The following is a 22,751-nucleotide window of genomic DNA, read 5'->3' as shown; positions in this document are numbered from 1 at the left end:
TATCATTGGGCCCGATGGATATCTACTTATTTACACTTTATGGCACCATTTCTCCCCAATGTGTATGGTTATAGGCATATTACTTCAATGATGATGGTATTTTCCTAAAAGATATCATCATAGGATCTGATGTCAAGCACTGGAGCATTATTTTTCCATGGCAGTAGGAGTAGGGGCTATATTTTCCCTGGAATAATCATGTCCCAGGTGAGGAAATTCCCTCTATCAATGACTATTGGCCACTGGGGGGGACTGAAAAGTTACCTGACTTACAAGTTACTCTTCCATATAAGGCAGAAAACCATACTACCCTCCCCTATCCGACCAAATTATTTTAGTGACAGTATTGGTGAAAAGGATTTCATTTTAAGTCAGGTTTCATCTCCTAGTCTTCCTTATATCCTATCATCCACGACAAAGTACCTTGAACATGGAAGATGATCAATAAATATTTATTAAATGAATGTGTGTGTGAATGAACAAAAGAAAAATGAAAGAATGAATGAAAGTGTCCCTTATAAGGAATTTCCATCCATTTGATAATTCCATAGCATAGACCATAATGACGAAATCATAATGAGGTACCTATTTACCAATTATTCTATTTCATGAAGGGTAATATTCCATTCAAAGCCTCATGCTGACAATAATGACCCATATACCATCACCCACACCAACATTAAAGATACTGTTGAAGGGCTTTCATGTTTCTTAAGCATTTCAGCTGTGGAACATGGGATTGAAAAGTGTGTAATCAAGCAATGTGGCATTAATTCAGTGAGATTGTGAGTACATTTAAATTTATGAATTGCTTATTCTTAACATTTCTAACCCACTCTACCCTATGCACTAAATAGCTGTAGGGGTGAAACAGTTTTTAATTAGCTACTCTCCTTACTTTTGGGGCATACTCTATATAATAAAATACAAACAAAGCCCAAATGAAGATTAACTTGAGACTTCGAGTAGCATCCAAACAGCCTTAGTTGATAATCAAACCAAAGTGTACAATAGAGTCCAGAATCTTCCCTCATTTTTCAGAAGCCACTTACTTCTGTACTCTTTCTGTGAACCACTGGAGACACCATCTGACTGGATCAACAGATTTTAGAGATTTATTTTGTAGCCTCTGTATTGAGAAATTGGGCAAACCTAAGAAAAAGATAAATAAACCTAAGAATAGTTGCTGATCAGGAATTATGTTTTCTATCAAATTTGTTACAATTTTTACAATGAAGGTAACTCAAATAAATCTAGTCACTCTACCAATGTGATTGAATGAACACCTTCATCATCATTAATTGCATCCACCACCACCCTCACCTGCCCTTATCATTACCCTAGGTCCTGTTTAATGTAAGTAAACATTCAGAATGTCATATGTATTTAGAGTCTGGTAACTCAAATTGAATGCTGAACCGATTTCTTACATTTTAAATATACTACTCCCTCTTGGAAATGTTGATTAATCGTATTTAAAATATTCAGTGAGAATTTTGTAACATGAATCTCTTGATAGTTTTAGGTAGTTTCTCACTATCAAGGAAATTATAGTATATAATATACGACTTAAGTGTTTTAGAAAAATGTATTCATTATAACCTTATTTGGCCACAATTTATCAGAATTATCCTTTGCATTTTTTCTCTTATTCCAGGTTCAAGTTCTTTTGAATCTCAAAAGATGGAAAGACCTTCCATTTCTGTTATTTCTCCAACTAGTCCTGGAGCATTAAAAGATGCCCCTCAGGTCCTACCAGGGCAACTTTCTGTAAGTATATTTTTGTTCCTGATAATGTTGGAGAAAGTTCTTTATTCTCATTGCTTTTAATTGTTTTTAATTAAATTTTCCTTTTTTTAATCAACCCCAAAATATATCTTTTCTCCCTCTCAATCCTGCCAAACTGAGAAAGAAAAAATAAACCCCCTTTTAAAAACATGTGTAATGAAGTACAATTAATTACCTTTTTTGGCCACATAAAAACAATGTGCCAGTCTGCACTCTGAGTCCTTCACTTCTCTATCAGTCAGTGGGTACATGTTTCATCATGTGGCCTTTGGAATTGTGGTTGATCATTGCACTGGTCAGTTTCTAAGTCTTTCCAGGCTGCTTGTCTTTATAATACTGTTGTCATTGTATATGTATGTATGTTTCTGTGTGTGTGTGTGTGTGTGTGTGTGTGTGTGTGTGTGTGTGTAGAGACAGAAAGAGAATATGAATTTTTCTGGTTTACTTCAGTAGATATCAGTTCAAATAGGTGTTTACAGTTTTCTTTGAAACCATGCCCTTTATAATTTCTTTCAAAACAATAGTTTTCATCATAATCATATACCATAATGTGATCAGTTATTACCCAATTATTGGATAATCCCTCATCTTTTTTAATCCCTTGCTACCCCTAAAAATAACTGCTATATTTTTATACCTATTTTGAGTTTATTTTGCTTAGGACCAATCAACCCCCCTAATTTACACTCTCTTATATTCCCCCCTCTCTCTTCTGTCCTTTCTCTCCTGTTTCCATGTTAAGCAAAATATTTTTCTGTACCCAAACTGTAAGTGTACCCTTCCCTCCTTTTACCAGTTAAGATGAGAGTGAGGTTCAAGTGTCAACCACTCCTCCCACCCTTTTCTTCCTTGTTTATATAAATTTCTACTTTTGTACCCAAAATATATGAAATAATTTTTCTCATTCTTCATTTTCTTTACTCCATCCTAGTGTATTCCTCTTTCCCTCTCTTTTATTTTTCTTTAAGATCATCAAAATATAAGAGAATCACTCCCAAGCCTTCTGTCTAAGTAGACACCTGATTTCCTAATGATTCTTAATGGTGATAGAGTTCTCAGAGAACACAAGTATCATCTCCCCATATTCAAATGTAAATGGTTTATGCTTTATGTCCCTTATGAATGTTCACTCATGTTTATCTTTTCATATTTCTCTCAGTTTCTGCATTTGCACTTCAAGGTTTCTTTGCAGTTCTGACATTTTCATCAGGAATTTAGAGGGTTTTTTAATTTTATTGAAGGTTTTATTTAAGCTCTGCAGGATTATATTCGGTTTTACTGGGTAAGTTATTCTTACCTGTAAGCATATATCCTTTGCCTTCTGGAATATCATATTCTAATATTTCTGTTCCTTTATGGTAGTGGCTACTAAATTATATGTGATTCTTAGTGTGGCTCCTTGGTACTTGAATTCTTGCTTTCTGACTGCTTGCAGGATTTTTTTTGCACTTTGGCCATAGTATTCTGGGGGAATTTTCATTTTGGGGTTTCTTTCAGGAAGTGCCTGGTAGATTGTTTCTATTTCTATTTTTTCTTCTGGTTCTAAATCTGGACAGTTTTCTTTTGTGATTTCTTGAAATGAGTTGTCTAGATTCTCTTTTGGTTGTGGTTTTCATTTAGTTCAATGATTTCTAAATTATATCATCTCAATTTGTTTTTTAGCTTAGTTGGTGTTGGTATGTTGATTTACATTTCTTCCATATTGTCAATCCTTTGACTTTACTCTATTATTTCTTATTGCCTCGATGAGTCATGATCTATCTCAACCATTCTAATTTTTAGTGAGTTTGTGGTTTGGGTAAAATTTTGTGCCTGTTGTGCCAAACTATTAATTCCCTTTCCAATTCTCTCTTCTATAACTCATTTATTTTCCAATTTTTTTTCCTTTAGTGCTCTAATTGAATTTATAAAAAAATGTTTTACCACTTAAAATGCTTGGTTCATCTCTTCTAAGAATTGTAGTTTAACTTTTGCCCAAGCTGTGTTTTTGTTTGAATTGTATGTATTTTCTTGCACATGTTTTTGAGTTATTTTCCTCTTGTAGATTTGTGTCTTGAGCATGCTGATCACGATAGCAACTTTTTGTGGAGGAATTCTTTTTTGTTTCCTCATTCTTCCAACCTGCTTCTTAACTTCAGAATTAATGTTAGGGCTAGGTTCTGTCCATTTGTGGAGGGAATATCTGGGCTGACCTTGTATTTTTTTTTAGATTCTTGTGGATGCTTTATTGGGGTATTAATTATTATTAGTTCATTCCAGAATCTCGGACACAACTCAGGCTGAGAACTTGCAAGCTTTCAGTGCTCCCTATGGTCTGAGTCAAGGTGCTATCCCTCTGGGCAGAGTTCTGCAAGTTCCTGACCTAGGTTTGGATCTAAGAAACACACCTGTGGGCTTGTTCTGGTTAGAGGTCTGTTGAACTCCTGATAGATCCAACTACTATTTGCCACCTGGAAAACTATGCTGATTTAGAGTGACAGAACTGCTGACTTCCCTTTGGTCTAGGATTCTTGCCCTAGTTATTCCACCACAGGCTTCAAACTGGGTTGAAAGCTGGAACTGAGAGTCTACTCTGCTCTTGGGATTGAAGCCACATGGCTGTTAACTTGCTTCTGAACTTGCTCCTTGCTCAGTATAGAACTTAGGGCCTGTGGCCACTCTTCACTCTGGAATGCCAACTCTTGTTTCTGGTTCCTTTCTCAGTCTGCCCTACATTTGTGACCATGAATCAGGTAGTGAGCAACAGCTGCTAGTTGGCACCTATTCCTGTACTTTACCCAAGTTTAGACTCCTCTGTGCTAGATTTGGAACCTCTTCTTTCTCTTGCCCTCAATCAATCCCTCACAGAACTTTGGGCCTTCTCAAAGAGAAGTATTCAGAAAGCAGTTTAGATATGTAGGGAAATTCCCCACAGGTGAAAAGTTTACTCCGGACAAAATATTCCATAGCCCAGTGGATCCCTAAATTCCCAAACCAATAAGTTTGAACCCTGTTCCTCCTTCCAGCAATACTCTAGGGAAAGAGCCCATCAGCAAAACAACTACCTAAGTCTAGCTCCAAGCCATCTCTTGTGGACTTTACATGAACTAAGTATAGAATGAGAATAGTTTCCATCCTAATTTGGGAGTTCCCTCCCCATCTCCTGTTACTAAACAAGCACTTCAGAGTCCAGGGCAACTTTCAGCCAGAATTAGAGGGAAATGAATTCAGTCTATGATCTTAGCTTCCTCTCTCTGGTATCTATAGTTTGAGGTTGATGACTCCTTAAAGGAATTTTATTTGGACCAAATCCATTTTTTGTCTATGTCTGCCTTGTTTTCTCCAGAGCCTCTAGTAAGTTTAGCCCTTTGGCTTTAAGGGTTAAGTAATTATAGGGCTACAGTGATCTATATCAGTTGAGAAGTCCATTGAAGCTCTTATCCTGCCATAAATTTAGGTTAAAAAATATACAACTTTTTGATTTGGTAGTTTCAAGCCAAAGAATAAGAGGAAGATGTTTCTCAAATTGTCAAATTCAGGTGCTTTGTTCACTTGGCTTTGATTTATAAGAATTTCAATAACAATTTAGTCAATAAGCACTTAATAAGGGCTTACTGTGTTCTAAGCACTGTGTGAAATGTGATATGCTGGAGATAGATACATATTTAAGGCAAAAACCAAACAAACAAAAAACAGCCATATAAGCTCCAAGAGCATATATGCTAATGGAAGAGACAACATATAAATATCTGGTTACATACAAGATACATACAAAATAAATTAAGCTAATATTAATTAGAGGGGAAGGCACTAGTATGTGAGGAGGACTAGAAAGACATTCTACAGAAGGTAGGATTTGAGTTGAGCCTTGAAGGAGATGAGGGAAGCTAAAAGATGGAGATGAAGCAACAAAGCAATCCTAGCATGATGTAAATCCAATGTGAAGGCAAGAAGTTGAGAGCTGGAGTGTCCTAGTAGAGCAATTTTAATTAGACTGGTAGGATCTCCTTGTAGCTTGGATATCATAGAGTACATAGAGAGGAGTAAGCTGTAAAGACTGGAAAGGTAGGAAAGGACCAGGTTATAAAGAGCTTCAAATGCCCAAAAGAGGAATTTATATTTGAACTTGGAGCTATCAGGGAGCCAATGGAATTTATAAATTTGCTGGGAAGTGTAGTCAGACATATGCCTTTAAAAAATCACCTTGTCATCTCCTCAAGAGAAAATGAATTGGAATGGAGAGACTTGAGTCAAGGAATCTGGTTAGAAGACTATCATGGCCATTAGAGAAGAAATGAGGAGGACTTCAACACTTATAAAGAGCTTTAAGAGTTACAAAATATTTTCTTCATCAAAATCAGGTAAGTTAGGGAGTGTACATGTTGTCATTCTTATTTTACAGACAAGGAAATTGAGGTTCAAAGTATTTAGGTGACTTGATTATGCTCACACAACTAATAAGTGGCAAAGTTTTGACATAGCACCCAGATCCTTTGACTGCACAGTCAGTATATTTTTAATATATTTAATATATAATTTTTCTAATATACTGTAAAATTCAATTAAATACATTCATTCATTCTTGCTTTCATTCAACAAAGGGTAAAGAAAATAAGCATTTATTAAGACCTTTTTATGTGTTGGGCATAGTGCCAAGTGCTTTCCAAATATTTCATATCCTTACAACAACCCTGGGAGGTAGATGCTATGATTATCCCCATTTTACAGTTGAGGAAACTGAGGTAGAGAGAAGCTAAGTGACTTGCTCTGGGCCACCCAGAAACAAGTGAATAGTATCCATTACATAGAAGCACTTTATTAGGGTCTATGGTAAATGAAATAATAATCTATAGGTAACAACCTTCCTTTCATCCTAAATCTTTTCCTTCCCCATTCCTTCCTATTCTGGATCACATTAAGACCTAGATCTCTCCTGAAGACACAATCTCCCTGGTTACACTTCCCAGAATTTTCACCCATTTTCCCCAGCTTACTTGTTGAGATGGAGGACCTCAGCAAGGGAGATTTCCTGATTCCCCCATTCCTAATTTCTCTTTATACAATACTTATAATTACACTTTTTTACAAGTAAATTCTCAACCTATGGGTTATAGACCTATGGGTCATAGACCTATGGGTCTATGGGTCATTCAATCCATATCTACCACCCAATAAAAATTCTGATACCTGTTGTTGCCCAACTTCCAGGAAATTCCTCTTTTTTCTCAAAGAGTTCAGTGCCTGTCATGCACTCTTTCTCTTCTCCCCAACTCTTGCACTCATCTTAGGGGACATACATATTGATACTTTTTTAAAGCATCCTAACCTAACTATTCCTTATTTCCCATGACATATTCCTCCACTCTGCTTCAGCTATTCAAAGAGATGACCATACTCTTGATCTTATCATAACCCACAAATGTACCACTACTATAATTATGAACTCTGAAATTCCCTTATCTGATCACAATCCATTGCCTTTCTGCCTCTCCCTTTGCCTTGCAATCCTAAAATTTTGTTTTTCCTCATTATGACCTATAATATCTAGACCTTGAAATTCTCTTCCTGACCATCACCCCTGAACTGGCTATATTCTCTTCTCTTGCCCATTTTGCCCACTTGGTAAACCAGTTCAGCTCTTGAGTCCTTTGCTCACAATACTTGCCTTCATTCCTATTCATATGCAGCTAAAGGAAGTTGGAGGAAATCCCAAAATCTTGCTGACAGTGTCAGTACAAATTTAAGCTACATTATCTCAAATGGACCCTCAATGTGACAAAGAAATCCTTTTAAATGTTTCCTTAATTGACTTCCTCTTCCACTCACCACAGTGTTTTTGTTTTCAAACCTTTTCATCTTTCCTCAAATCTCTCACAGCCCCATCCCAATCTCCTAATCTGAGAACTTTGGCTCATATTTCATTGAATAAAATGAGGCAATTTGCTAGGAGCTCCTTATTCTCTTTTTTTTTTTTATTTGATTTATCAACAATCACTTCCATATGCTTTTGAGTTTAAAATTTTTCTCCCCCTTCCTCCCCACCACCCTCCCCAAGACAGTGCACAGTGTGATATAGGTTATACATTTACATTCCTATTAAACATATTTTCACATTAGTGAAGTTGTAAGTAAACATTAAAACCAAATAGGAGGAACCATCATAAAGAGGAAACAAAACTCAACAGAAGAGAAAAAAAAAAGATAGTGATTCAACTTTCACAGTTGTGATTACTATCTGTGTCTTTTTCTCCATCCTTTCTTTCCTCCTGTTTATGCTTTTCTTTCTCCTCTCTCCCTTCCCCCCTCACTAGTACTTTGCTTTTGACTACCGCCTCCTTCAGTCTCTCCTCCCTTCTATTCTCCCCTTCCCCCTCTTCCCCCCCCCACTGCTTCTTCTTTCTCTCTTCCATCCCCCCTCCCTTTTCTTTCCCCTTTTCCCTCCTACTGCCCATAGGGCAAGTTAGATTTCCATACCTAACTGATTATGTTATTCCCTTCTTGAGCCAAATCGGTGAGAGCAAGGTTCAAACAATGCTCACCCCTCCCTTCTTTCCCTCTGCTGTAATAGGATTTTCTGTCTTTTCCTGTAATGTAATTTACCCTTGTCTGCCTCCTCCTTTCTCAGTACATTTTCTAAGATCAGACTAATCCACTTACTTGGATCCATTTAACCCACTTGATTAGATTTTTTTTTCATTACATCAAAGTCAACTAATATCCACCCCCTTTATGTATACTCCTTTAACATGGTGTAATAACAATACAGTTCTCAAGAGTTGCAAGTGTCATCTTCCCTTGTAGGGATGTAAACAGTCCACCCTTATTAACAACATTTTGTATCTTTCTGTCCCATTTACCTTTTTATGTCTTTCTTGAATCTTGTACTTGAAGATCAAATTTTTTTTGAGCTCTGGTCTTTTTATGAGGAAGGTTTGGAAGTCCCTATTTGTTGAATATCCATCTCCTCCCTTGAAAATCATGCTCATTTTTGCAGGGTAGTTGATCCTTGGCTGCAATCCAAGCTCCTTTGCCTTATGGAATATCATGTTCCATGCCCTGCAGTCTTTTAATGTAGAAGCTGCAAGGTCCTGTGTAATCCTGACTGTGGTTCCATGATATTTAAATTGTTTCTTTCTGGCTGCTTGCAGCACCTTCTCTTTCATCTGGTAATTTTGGAATTTTGCTATTATATTCCTTGGCGTTGTCAATTTGGGATCTCTTTCAGGTGGTGAGCATGTATTCTTTCTATGGTTATTTTACCTTCTGGTTCTAGGACTTCAGGGCAGTTTTCCTTTATGATTTCCTGAAAGATACTGTCCAGGCTCTTTTTTCATCATGATTTTCAGGTAGTCCAATGATTTTTAAATTGTCTCTCCTGGATTGATTTTCCAGGTTGGTTGTTTTACCAATGAGGTATTTTATGTTTTCATCCATTTTTTCATTTTTTTGTTTCTGTTTGACTGATTCTTGCTCTCTCATAGAGTCATTAGTTTCCATTTGTCCAATTCTAGTTTTTAACAGATTGTTTTCTTCTGTTAGTTTTTGTACTTCCTTCTTCAATTGGCCAATTGTATTTTTAAGGGATTTGTTTTCTTCAGTGTACTTTTTTTCCAGTTTGCCAATTGTGTTTTTTAGGGACTTGTTTTCTTCAGTGTACTTTTTTTCCAATTGGCCAATTCAGTTTTTTAAGGACTCTTCTACCTCTCTCATCAGATTTTTAAAATCCTTCTTGAGCTCTTCTAAGAAGGCTTTTTGGGCTTCAGACTAGTTCATATTCCCTTTTGTTGTTGCAGATGTGGGTTTGCTGACAGTGTCGTCCTCTTCAGAATTTCTGTCTTGGTCTTCACTCTTCTCATAATATGAATCTATGGTACATTTCTTTTTACTCATGGTGTTTCTTTATTCCCTGGCCTTTAAAGAGATTGAGCTCTCCTGCTGGGGAACAGAGGGCACTGACCCAAGCTTCTTGTGTTGGGAGCCTAGGTCTTGGTCACTGGCTTTGTGTGCTGGGGCCTCTTATGTTGGCAATTGGAGGCTGTAGGCAGCTTACCTCGTGTTGGGCTGGAATCAACAAGGCTGGAACTTTCAGGCAATTCTAGATTGTCTGCTTTTCCTTTCCTTTAGCTTTCTTCAGCTCCTTTTAGATGTGTGCTGCAGGGTGTTTGTCTGACTGGGGCCCCTTGCAGTGCTGTCTCCCTTTTTTCTGCTAATGCACTGGGGAGCTCCTTATTCTCCCTTCCTCCTTATCTCACATCACCCACATGTTGTCTTCCACCATCTTCTCCTTCATCCCTATCTCACATGAAGAGATGACACTTCTTCTTGCTAAGGAAATCCTCTCGATATGCACAAGTGATTCTATTCCCTACTATTTTCTCCATAACATTGCTTCTTCCATGATCCCTTCTTTCTCACTTATCTATACTTTCCTTGTCTACAGGCTACTTCACTATTGCCTATGCCCATGCCCATGTCTTCCCTGTCTTCAAAAATTCCTCATTTGGTTCATCTCTCTCTGCTAGTTATCATTTCATATCTGTCCTCCCTTTTGGGGAGGTCTAAATTCCTTATGATAGCTCTCTATACTCTATGCCTAAACTTCTCCTCTCGCTCGCTTCTTAACTTTCTACAGTCTGGCTTTTGGCCTTATCATCTCTATGGAAATCATTCTTCCCAAAATTTCCAATGATTTTTTGAGGGCACTAGTTGGTGTAGTGAATAGAACATCTGCCCTTGAATTAGGAACACCTGAGTTTAAATTTGGCCTCACACACTTACTAGCTGTATGGTCCTGGGCAGGTCACTTAACCTTTGGTTGCCTCAGTTTCTTCTTCTGTAAAATAAGGATAGCAATAGCACCTACCTCTCAGAGTTGTTGTAAAGATCAAACGAAGTAATAATTGTAAAGTGCTTATCAGTGTCTGGCACACAGTAAGAGCTATATAAATGTTAACTACTACTACCACCACCACCACCACCACCACCACTTCTTCTTTTACTACTATTTTTAATTGCCTAATCTAATTGACTCTTCACAATCATTATGCTTCTTGACCTCTAGGCAGCTTTTGACACTGTCTTTTCCTTGATAAATTCTAGTTTTCAGTGACACAACTCTATCCTATTTTTACTGGGCCATTTTCTTCTCCTTCTATATTATTTTTCTTGGTGATCTTATCAGTTCATTAAGTTCATCTTCCTAGAGTATGAGTCTGACTATTTGCCCCCCCACCTTATTCAATAAACTCAAATGTCTCCCTGTCACCTATAAGATCAAATATAAAATCCTGTGTTTGCCTTGTAAACCCTTCATAACCTGGCCTTCTTTTACTTTTCCAGTTTTCATACACCTTATTCACACCTATGTATTTTACCATCCAGGGACACTTACCTCCTTATTGTTTCTTGCATAATACAATCCATCTCTTCCTAGAATTTAAGGAGAGGGCTCAGAGCAGACATCTTATCAATCTCCGTCCACATTCACTCCTGGACATTATCATGCCCTCTCCTGCCTCACACCAGATAGCCTTCCTTCTCTCCAGTCCCATAGATTTTCAGTTTCTTTTTATGTGCTGTCTTCTGCCATTAGAATGTGAGTTTCTTGAGTGCAGTGACTGTCTTTTGCCTTTCTTGATATCCTCAGGGTTTAGCATATTGCCTGCACATAGCAGGCACTTAATACATTTTTTTTTCATTAACTGACTTCTGACTCACTGTATTTTTACTGGCTTTCCTCCATGCCTAGAATTCTTTCCTTCCTCATTTCTACCTCTTGGATCCATGACTTCCTTCAAGTACTAACTAAAATTTTACTTCCCACAAGAAACCTTTCTTGATCCCCTTTAATTCTAGTGCCTTCCTTCTGTTGATCATTTCCAATTCATCTTGTCTATATTTTCTGTGTACATAGTTGTTTACTTGAGGCCTCCCCCATTACACTATGAACTCCTTGGGAGCAGGGACTATCTTTAACCTTTCCTTGTATCTCCAGAGTTTAGCACAATGTCTAGCATTTAATAGGTGCTTAATAAATACTTCTCAATTGACAGTTGACCTACAATAAAATATCCTTTCCTTCATAGAGCTTAGAAGACTTAGTATAGAAAGATAAAAAGCATGTAAAAGAATATTCTGCATAATATTACCTAGATGCAGACAATTTTCCAGCAAAGCAGTTCAAACAACCATAGGATTTTAGAGTTGGAAGGGCTCCCAGTAAGTAATGTAAGCAAACCTCACTCTAATACCACAAAACCCCACTACAGTCTATCAGGGTAGAACTATATAGTTTTGCCATGCATCATGTTTGCATGGAGCTAAATACACAAGTAAATCATATCCAAAGAAGGAGAAACATTCCATAAGCATCAAAATTGAGATATTGATGCAGTGAAAAGTGCTGACTCTGGAATATTAAAACCTGGATTCAACTCCAAGCTCATCTACTTGATTCCAACATGACTTTGGGCAAGTCACTTTATATCTCTTGCACTAAGTTTAACTGATTTGTTAAAAAAAAAAAAAAGTGATTGGTGGCTTCCAAGGCCTTGTTCCATCTTTAAACCTGTGACCCTATGGACAAAGTCTAAGCAGTTCAATCAATCAACAAGTATATATTAAGTACCTGCTAGATACCAGGCACTGTCCTAGGTGCTAGGGATACAAATAAAAATTAAAAGTTTCTTCCCTCAAGGAGCTAATATTCTATAAAAGATCATATGGGAGGAGAGATGTAGATTTCTGCAGGTTGAATTTTGCTTCTCATGTCTTTCCTATGATTGCTAAATATTTATCACCTTTTCATATAATTGCCTGAGTTTTAATCCCCATATGGAAATAGATTGAATCTCTATTTCTTTCTTTCTTTCTTTCTTTCTTTCTTTCTTTCTTTCTTTCTTTCTTTCTTTCTTTCTTTCTTTCTTTCTTTCTTTCTTCATTCACTTATTTATTTATTTGTTTATTTATTCTGATTGCTATTTTCCTTTTGGATCCTCAAGGTTCACTGACACTTCTACATCTAAATTTTAAAGAGAAAAAAGCCACATAAGCTCTGAGGCTAACATTCCATGTTTTATTATTGATTAACTTCTTTTTGACCCTATGTTGTTATCAACACTTTGGCTCACTTCAATTTTTTTAAATTTCTCTACACCACAAATAGGATTGTCAGCACTCAAAACAACAAAACATGATTTTAAAAATGCTTTTTGGGGGGCTAATTAAAGATACAAGCATACATTTGAAGAAACAACACTGTAAGAGTGACAGGAGTAAGAGCCTTTTTTTTAAATTTAAGGTAAAAACTAAAAATACCTAGTTTTATTCTACCAAGATGGCATATTATTTCTTAGCAGCTAGATTTTGTTTGTCATGGAATTATTTGCTGAGAAATTGCTTGACTCACCTCCAGAAAAATCAACTAAAAAGCATTTATTAAGTGCTTACTATGGTCCAGACATTGTACTTAGTAGTAATTTCGATTTTCAGTTTTGACTTCGCTTTGTACTAATGCCAGTTCATCATTAGATTTGAACAGTTAATACCTTCCTGATTATCCCATAGGTGAAGCTGTGGTATGACAAAGTTGGTCATCAACTTATTGTAAACGTTCTTCAGGCAAGAGATCTACCCCCTCGAGTGGATGGACGACCCAGGAATCCTTATGTGAAAATGTACTTTCTTCCAGATAGAAGGTAATGATTCTTTTGGGGAGAAAGCATTGTAGAATTTTACCAAGGGAACACAAAACACTTTTTTTCTAAAACTTTCAAAACATAAGTTAGATAAAGATCAAGTTGTTGATAAATGAGATGACTTCCCTATGGTTCTTGTAAATTGTGTATTTCCATATTTTCTAAATACTTAGTTTTAATGTCCCCAGACAGCTTAATCAAAATTTTAATTTCTCAGACTTTTATATTGGTAAAATAGTTAGAATGTAAGTATAACCAAAAAGGTGTAATGGATAGTTCTTGCTTAATTAGAGTTGAACTAGAATATAAGAAATTATTTTAGCTCCCTTAGGATACAGGCAATTTATATAAACAATATTGAAAATGATAATCATAGCTTGTGCAGATATAGTAATACCATGTGCCTCTATTCCATTATAATTTATAAGCATGATATCTACCTCCTGACATAGAAGTGATGGATTCAGGGTGCAGAAGGAGGTGCATTTTTGGAGAGGGGGGATGAGCAGTGGGAGAATTTGTTTTGTTTAACTATGTGTATTTGTTACAAGGAAATTGTTTTTTATATCCTTTTTTCCTCCATAATTTGTATGAGGATGGGAGAGAGAAAAAATACATTTCTTTTCACAAAAAGTAAGAGCTTAATTGGAAAAATTTATAAGAATATTTATTTTTCAGTGATAAAAGTAAAAGGAGGACCAAAACAGTAAAGAAAGTCCTAGACCCGAAATGGAACCAAACATTTCTCTATTCACATGTGCACCGTAGAGATTTTAGAGAACGAATGTTAGAAATAACTGTGTGGGATCAACCAAGAGTGCAAGAAGAAGAAAGTGAATTTCTTGGAGAGGTGATGTATGCTATGAAGATTTGAGGGCTTTCCTTTTAAATGCTAAATAAAGTATCTCCGAATGTAAATTGTACAAATTTGAGAGTTAACATTGGGACTGCCTCCAGATTTAACTTGAAAACTGTTTCTCTAGATCCTCATAGAGCTGGAGACAGCCCTGCTAGATGATGAACCACATTGGTATAAATTGCAGACACACGATGAATCTTCGCTACCTCTGCCTCAGCCATCACCTTTCATGCCAAGGAGACACATTCATGGAGAAAGCTCTAGCAAAAAATTACAAAGTAAGCCTGAGATCTTTGTATGTTACCATTTAGCAAAAATATTGGCTGTAGTCTGGAAATGGTGAAATGATTCTGAGGGAGGTCAGTTGTAACTATAAGAGTAGATTTTTGTTTCTAGAGTTTTAAAAGAGATAACAGCATTAGAAAAAATTGTCACACTATATAATTAAGGTTAGAGTGCAATTATATCAAGATTCCCCAAGTGTTTTTTTTTATCATTTTCTGTCTTTCTATCTACTATCTATTGATCTATTTATCTATCTAATATTTATATACATCTTCCTGGATACTTAATGGAGACCTTATTTAATCATATCAAACAAATTTTATACCTGTGAGAGTTAAGTAGTACCAAGAATTGTTTTTTTTTTAATTGCATAATGTTATACTGTGCACTGTACTGGTTGTATGGCAGGCCCTTAATTGTGTTTTTTTTTAATAGTCATATATTTATTTTTAATAACTTTAGTTCTATGCCTTCCTATATATCTTAATATGTCAGTTAAAAGTATATTCGATAATAAAAATTTAGATGTTTGAGTCATGTTTTTGTAAAGTAAGTTTAGCTTAGAGGCTGTGTAAATATTTCAAAAATTAGTGGGACAAGTAGATTTGTGAGAGACCTTAAGGGAAAAATTTTGTTTTAAGTACATCAAAATGCTCATCTTTATTTGTATGAATATATGCAGTTATCAATTTTAACAATAATAGTTGATACTTATTTAACCCTTTATATATGTTATATCATGTAAGTTTGGTAAGAACCTTATCTAATAAATCCTATTACTATTCACATTTTATGGAGGAGAAAATTGAACTTGAGGAAGACTAAGTAACTTCTGTAAGATCACATGGATAGCATATATCAGAGGTAGGATTTGAAATAAGTTGCTCCTGACTCCAGCATTCTATCCAGTATGTTACACTATACATCATGATATGTTTTAATATCTTCATAGTCACAAGGAAGTTACTCTTGAAAATATGAATCTCCATTGTTTTTACACAGAGTTTGGTTTTCCTTTTTCATTTTACCCAGGATAATTATTTCTTGACGACAGTATTGTCTCATGAATAGACAACTAGAAGACCACAAATTTAGAATTGTAGAAGGCCTCAGAGGCTATGCAGTATAATCCTTCATTTTTAAAAAGTTAAGTGATTTGCCCAAGGTCATGTAGGTAGTAAGTGGAAGAGCTTGGATTTGAACTCAGGTCTTCTGATTCCAAATCTGCCATTCTTTCCATTATACCACACTGCTAGCCTTGAAGTCAGGAACTTAATGAAAGTTCTGCCTCAAACTGTTACTAGGTACATGACCATAGGAAAGCATACACTTCAGACAACTCTTTAAGGCTCTTAAGTTATAAACAAATTATTGCATTGTATTAATGGGGGGAATTTCCAGGCTAAGAATTCCCTACACCAACGAAATCACATGTCTAGAACAGAAAATAAAACAAAATAAAATATCCTGAAGTTACTGCTATATACGGAAAGATCTTTTCATTTCTTCAATTACTCTATAAAATTTCCTGACCACCTATTAGAGCATAATTATAAAAATTTTCTAGTTTAAAAAAAACTGTGTTATGGAGTCAGTCAGTCAACAAGCATTTATAAAGTTCTTATTATGTGCCAGGCATTGTGTTAGGCAATGGAGATAGATGCATGAAGTAAAAAACAATCCCCGCAGTGAGGGATCATACACATTTTAAATGTGAAAGACATGCAAATAACTAGAGGTATACATAATATATACAGAATACATGAAGGAAATATAAAAGAGGAAAGCATTAGCAGTTGGAAGGAAAGGATTCCTTCAGAAAGCAGGCTTTGGGCTGAGTCTTGAAGAAAGAGTATCGTGGATACTGCTGTCATCTTTTTTCTGGTGTGGCGTGTCAATTGAAAAAAAAAGTACAAACTTCAAGGAGTTACATGTAAATAAATAAATAAACAAAACAAAACAAAAGAAACCCCTTTCTCTACCTCCCTACCATATGGGAACCACTTCAATGGGTATGATGAGCACAAGAATATCAGGAATCTCATGATGACCCTCAGGGTATCATGTATGATAAGCAATAAGAAGACTTGGGTATGGCCTGGTACCAGATTGTGAATCAATCAAATATTTATCCTGTATTGTTCTAAATACTCCCATAGCATTGTCATTGGATTAAAAAAATCTGATCATTTCCTTTATATTTTACAAGTCAACCAGATACATAGGTATGTATTTGCCTTACTGTTGTGCAGGATCTCAGCGAATCATTGATAGTGACATCTCAGATTATGAGGTTGATGATGGTATTGGAGTAGTTCCTCCAGGTGCGTGGGTGCAGAGCATGTCCCTGCTTCTTTGTGCTTTGGCTTATTCTCCTAGTAACCCAGGATCCTCCCCAGTGCTGATTTGGACATATAGTATTCTAGAGAAATCAGTATTAGTTATTCCATGGCAACTTTTCTTCTAAATTACCTAGGCAGTTGAAAATGGACAGACATTTAGTAATTAACATTTCCATTTATTCACTTCCATCAGTTTATTGCCTAGAAATAAGATGAATGAGGTCAGTTAAATTACTTCACAATGCTCTAAGCATAAATGAAAAGATGAATTTTATTTCAAAGAATACAGTTCATTTTACCGATAAAAATTCCATTCTCATTTGTATTGTATGGCATTTTTATGATTTTCCTTCCTAGGCTTCTGAATGTAATACAGCCTTCCATGGAATATACTGAAAAATATGCATGGTAGTAGTTAAAATTGCATGTGGCATGGCTATATCTTTTATGCCTATGTGATGCATTCATTATCATTACCCTGAGTGTGTAGATATCTATAAAAAACAGAAAAATGCATCAGCATTAATTTTATCAATGTATTTCTAAACATTAGAATCAATTAGTAAAATATTTGTGGTATTACAAAGGATACATGGTTACAATGCTTTTTTTAAATATTTGATTATTTGGTATTAAAAGTTAGAGCTAAAATTAGAGTCCAAAAGTTAAAGGTAAAAGTAAATAAGTTAGAAAAAAAGAATAATTTCAATTATTCTGTCTCTTGGGCAAGATTCTATGGATTTCATTTTTAAGCAGAAAATATTATGCTAAACATGAAGTTGTTGATTTTTAAGTGCCTGGATACATATTAAGTAAGATGAGTCAACAAGGTATTATTGGTATTGTTATTGCTATGATTTCCTCCTCAATTCAGATAAGTTCAGAGAAGGAATTCATCCTTAGCATGAAAAATATTTCTAGACAGTTCTACCTAGCAAAATGCAAAATATAAAAAAATTCCACCATCGTTAATAATTAACTTGTTACACTTATGAGAAACATGTAATTTTTCTCTACGTGAGGGAATAAGAATCTAGTATCATAGTTAGGGCCTAAAAGGATCCCAGAGGCCATCTATTCCAACTTCCTTATTTTAACTTGGAATTGCTCAAGGTCACACCGGTAGCAAAGGTGAGAACTGGGATGTGAATACAAGTCCTTTGACTGCAGATCAGTGTTCTTTCCACTGCACCATACTGCCTGCCCCCAAATACAGAAGAGATTAGAATCAGAGAATTTCTTAAATGGAAGGGAGCTTAGTGATCACATGGCATAGAACAGAATGGAATTCAGGAGCATTCATTAATCAATTACTTGCTAAGAGATGGGTATACAAATAAGGGTAAGATGACCACTGCTCTCAAGGGGCCCAGATTTTCAGGGGGAGACAACACAAAGTCCTCTACCTCCAGAGTCAGTGTTCTTTTTCTTCTGTGTCATATTGTGTCCACATGTAGTTTTTTTTTTTTACTTTTTCACTGTAATGATGAGAATACTTAAACCCAATCTAACAATGGTTTTCTACCAAGGACCATGGTTTCTCATATAGGTATTAAAACGATACAAATGGAGAGACAGAGACAGAGAGAGCACGAAAGGGTGGAAGAAAATAGATATTTATATTTATGTTTAAAAGTATTGTATAAAGAGATAAATTTAATGACTGATAACATTAATAAAAAAGTTTATAAACCATACGTAGCATTGGAGGTCTCTCAAGATTGCATGGGTCATGCATAGATCATCCATGAAATAGATTTAGCCAGTGTTTTGAAAGTATGATATCATGGATAGAGAGATAGATCAGAGTTAGGAAGACCTGGGTTCAAGTCCCATCCCCAACACATACTGACTATGTGGCTTTAGTGAGTCATTTAATGTTTTATAACATAGGCAACTTCCATGGGGCAGAGCAGTACTAATCTGCGTTGATGGGGGTAGGGGATAGTTTTCTTATTCAGAGTTCTGTACTTCAATTAAATCACAGGTCTGAAATCAAACAAATATGCTATATGACATTCTTGCTTATGCTTTAAAGAAAGCCTGAATTGAAATGTCATTTTCATTACCTGAAATTTAGTTATATCATCTCTTGTCCTTCCTCCTCACCACCACCACCACCAATAGCATGACGGCCAAGACTACACAAAGTTTTGTTCTTTAGTTTACTAACATTAACTATATTTTTTTACTCATGGGCCATACAACTCTGAGACTTAGTGCTGTTTCTCTCTTTTCATCCTATAAGGTCCAAAATTTATTTCACTGGTTTTCCACCACTACGGTTAGATCTTTCTTTTCACTTTCTTTTCACTGCTATTTTTACCTCTTCTCACTATCCCACATAGCTTATCATACAAACTGAGAAAAAAGTCTTTTTCCTTTCTTTTTCTTTTTCTTTTCCTCTATGTCTTTATTAAGAATATTACTACTTCCACTTCAGGGAAATTGTGTGTGTGTGTGTGTGAATATGGTAGATCAGTAACAACAATTTAATGGGAAAACTTAAAAGTTACAGAATTCTAAAATTACATCCTTTTTCTGTATATACATATTTCAGGAAATGTGTCCATATAATTTCTAAATTCTCCTTTCCTAAATGATTCCTCTTCAGATTTTAGTCCAGAAATCAACTCCCTTATCATATCTGGACTAAATATCTGGCCAGTTTTACTGAATCCCAAAGAGATCATATTATAATGGAAAAAATAAATACATATAAAATGTATTTAACATAAACAGAAAATTAAGAATTAAAAATGTATACACAGGGGCAGCTAGCTGGTGCAGTGGATAGAGCACCGGCCCTGGATTCAGGAGGACCTGAGCTCAAATCCGGCCTCAGACACATAATACTTCCTAGCTGTGTGACCCTGGGCAAGTCACTTAACCCCATTGTCTAGCCAAAAAAAAAATGCATGCGCAGTAGTTACATACAAAATAGTTTGAGAGGAAAGGCACTAGCAGTTAGAAGGATCAGGAAGGACTTTGTTAAGGTGGTACTTGAACTGTGTCTTTTTAAACTGAATATGCAGTTTATTAATAATGAAATTCCTAATCATAAAAATAATTATTTTTGATATTTCCTCTATAAGGACTATGGCTAAGATCTTTTTGAACTATAAAAATCAATCAGTAAACATTTATTAAGCTCCTTATTTTGGGTAACATATTTACATCATTGATTTTACACAGGTTACCAAGTAAAGTGTCTTCTCAGAAACCCTCCGCATCCACTTGAATTGTGTCTTAATGCAAAAGCCTATATGAAGCAGAGAGAATAAAGTGCATTCTAGGCATGAGACAGCTAGTGCAAAGGAAAAGAGATAAGAAATGGAATGACTTGTGGAATATGGAGATGACAAGTTTAGGTGGATTATAATGTGCTAAAAGGGGTATTAGTATAAACTGAGGTTGCAAAGCTAGATTTGGGCTAGGTTTGAAGGACTTTAAAATTCAAGCTATATGTGTGTGTGTGTGTGTGTGTGTGTGTGTGTGTGTGTGTGCGTGTGTGTGTGCGTGAAATCAACAGGGAACCACTAGAATTTAATGAGTAGGGCATAGACATGATCAGATGTTGACTCAAGAAAGATCGCTTTAGTAGCAGCATATGGAATGGATTACAGTGGTAAGAAATTTCAGTCAGAGATACCAATTAGGAAGCTATTGTAATCATTTGGACAGGAGAAGATAAGAGCCTTTATTAAGATGGTAGTTGTATGTGTATAAAGAGGGGGTTGGGTGAGAGGTGTTGTAGAAGTGGAAATAGAAAGATTTGACAACTGATTGGATATGCAGGCTGAAAGAGAGTCAGGAGTGGGAGATAATGTTGAAGTTACAAACCTGGTAATCTGGAAGAATGATGGTGACTTTGATTGAAATACATGAATTTGACAGAGCGGGAGTTGGGGGGGAGCCAAAGCATCTCCTAAACTTTCTACCCTGAACTGACACTCATTTCTCTTAACTCTTTTTTATATTTTACTTTTTCACATTTGTTTAGCACTTAATTTTTTCCCAGTTACATGTAAAAACAATTTTTAACATCTGTTTTCAAAACTTTGATTTCCAAATTCTCTCCCTTCCTCCCTTCCCATCCCCCCTCATTGAAAAGGCAAAGCAATTCAATATAGGTTATACATATGTAGTCATGCAAAACATATCCATAATAGTCATGCTCTGAAAGAAAACATAGACAAAAAAAAACTCAAGAAAAATATAGAAAGTTAAAAAAAAGTATGCTTCAATCTATATTCAAACACCATCACTTCTTTCTCTGGTGATGGAAAGCGTTTTTCATCATAAGTCCTTCAGAGTTGTCTGGGATTGTTGTATTACACATCTCTCTTAACTCTTCTGAAAGTCTTGAAGCTGCAGCTCCTGGGCTGTCTTCTACTTTTTTACTCATTCATTTCTCTACTAATTTTAGTTTGCTTGTGGCAAATCTCTTATCTGTAATTGTGACTTTGCTCTTAGTAATGAAGATATATCTTCCTTGGACTGCTCTAGACTGGCATCATGCTCCTACCCCACATCCTCCCTAGAGTCCATGTTGTTATTGTTGTTGTTCAGTTATTTCAGTAATACCTGACTCTTTCTGACCCCATTTGGGGTTTTCTTGGCAAAGAGAATGGAGTGGCTTGCCATTTCCTCCTCCAGATCATTTTACAGATGGGGAAATTAAGGCAAACAGAGTTAAGTGTCTTGCCCAGAGTCAAACAGCTAGTAAGTTTTTGAGGCCAGATTTGAACTCATTTGAGTCTTCCCAACTTTAGGCCTGGCACTCTATCTGATGTACCACCTAACTGCCCTGGAAACCTAAGACTTTCACACTTCTCTCAGCATTGTATCTTCTTCTGCTTTGCCCTTTGGCTGTGATTCTGACCGACAGTCCCACTGATCTTCCCTGGGTCCTGCTCATAAATGAAGCATAGAAGCCTAGGGTCAGTGGATCCTGATATTATCCAAATCCCTCCTCCTCCCCTTTCAATTTGCTGCTTAGGTCTCCTGTCTCCAACCTGACCCCCCCACACCTGAAAATAGATTAGTTTAAATTTTTACCCAGACTTTCATTGAGAAAGAAAAGCTTTAGCCAATATACATGAATTAAATTTTTCACTCTTCTAATGTGAAGACAGTTTATTTGGTTGAACATCTGTACTAGTCCTTTCAATGTTTATTTAAAATTCTTGAAAATATAAAAGATAAATCTGGTATTCCATTTATCTGGAGTTCAGTTTCTAGTGCCCTCAGTTGTCCAAAATAGATCTTCAAACACAGAAGAATTAAAAAATAAAAACAAGTAAAAAGGGGGAAATGCTGATATAAAATTCATACTCCGTCGAAGAAGCATAGAAATACCCCCTAGAACTTCAGTTTAGAGCCTGTTCAATATTATCATTTTGTGTTATCTCCTAAAGTTATATTGCTTTAAAGAGGTTGATTGAGTGACACAGAACAATAGATTGGAAGCAGAGTATTCAAAAGTGATAACTGAAGAATGAGTATTGGGTTCTGAGGAAAGCATGATGTTGTAGTGGAAAGAACACTAATTCTAGAATTGTAAGACTTGGGTTCAAATCTCATCTTTGACATTTAGTACCTGTGTGGCCTTGCACAAATTTCTTTACTTCCATGGGCTTAATTTCCAATCACTTGTAAAATGAGGGGATAGAATTACATGGCCTCTGAGGTCTCGTCTCACTCTACAATTATGAGTATAAGAGGGTACACAAAGGCCTGTAACATTAAAAAAATGAGAAATCCAAAAAGTTACAAAAGCCCAACCTTCTTATATCATTT

General features: G+C 35.9%; 1 protein-coding gene across 23 annotated transcripts in view; it reads left to right on the top strand.

Moving 5' to 3' along the window:
* RIMS1 (regulating synaptic membrane exocytosis 1) overlaps positions 1 to 22,751 on the top strand; it is a 699,885-nt gene that overhangs the window by 483,404 nt on the left and 193,730 nt on the right. For all 23 annotated transcript variants that reach the window (XM_078155292.1, XM_078155286.1, XM_078155284.1 and 20 more), the window contains 5 exons: positions 1,658 to 1,770; positions 13,333 to 13,463; positions 14,142 to 14,313; positions 14,447 to 14,600; positions 16,860 to 16,931. In XM_078155292.1, coding sequence (XP_078011418.1) covers positions 1,658 to 1,770; positions 13,333 to 13,463; positions 14,142 to 14,313; positions 14,447 to 14,600; positions 16,860 to 16,931 — 642 coding nt within the window. The remainder of the gene's footprint in view (positions 1 to 1,657; positions 1,771 to 13,332; positions 13,464 to 14,141; positions 14,314 to 14,446; positions 14,601 to 16,859; positions 16,932 to 22,751) is intronic.

The sequence above is a fragment of the Phascolarctos cinereus genome, unplaced genomic scaffold, assembly GCF_003287225.1.
Source record: "Phascolarctos cinereus isolate Bilbo 61053 unplaced genomic scaffold, phaCin_HiC Scaffold_5;HRSCAF=322, whole genome shotgun sequence".
NCBI lineage: Eukaryota > Metazoa > Chordata > Mammalia > Diprotodontia > Phascolarctidae > Phascolarctos > Phascolarctos cinereus.
Note: the sequence above shows the minus strand (reverse complement) of the source record. Positions and strands in the feature narration are given on the sequence as shown.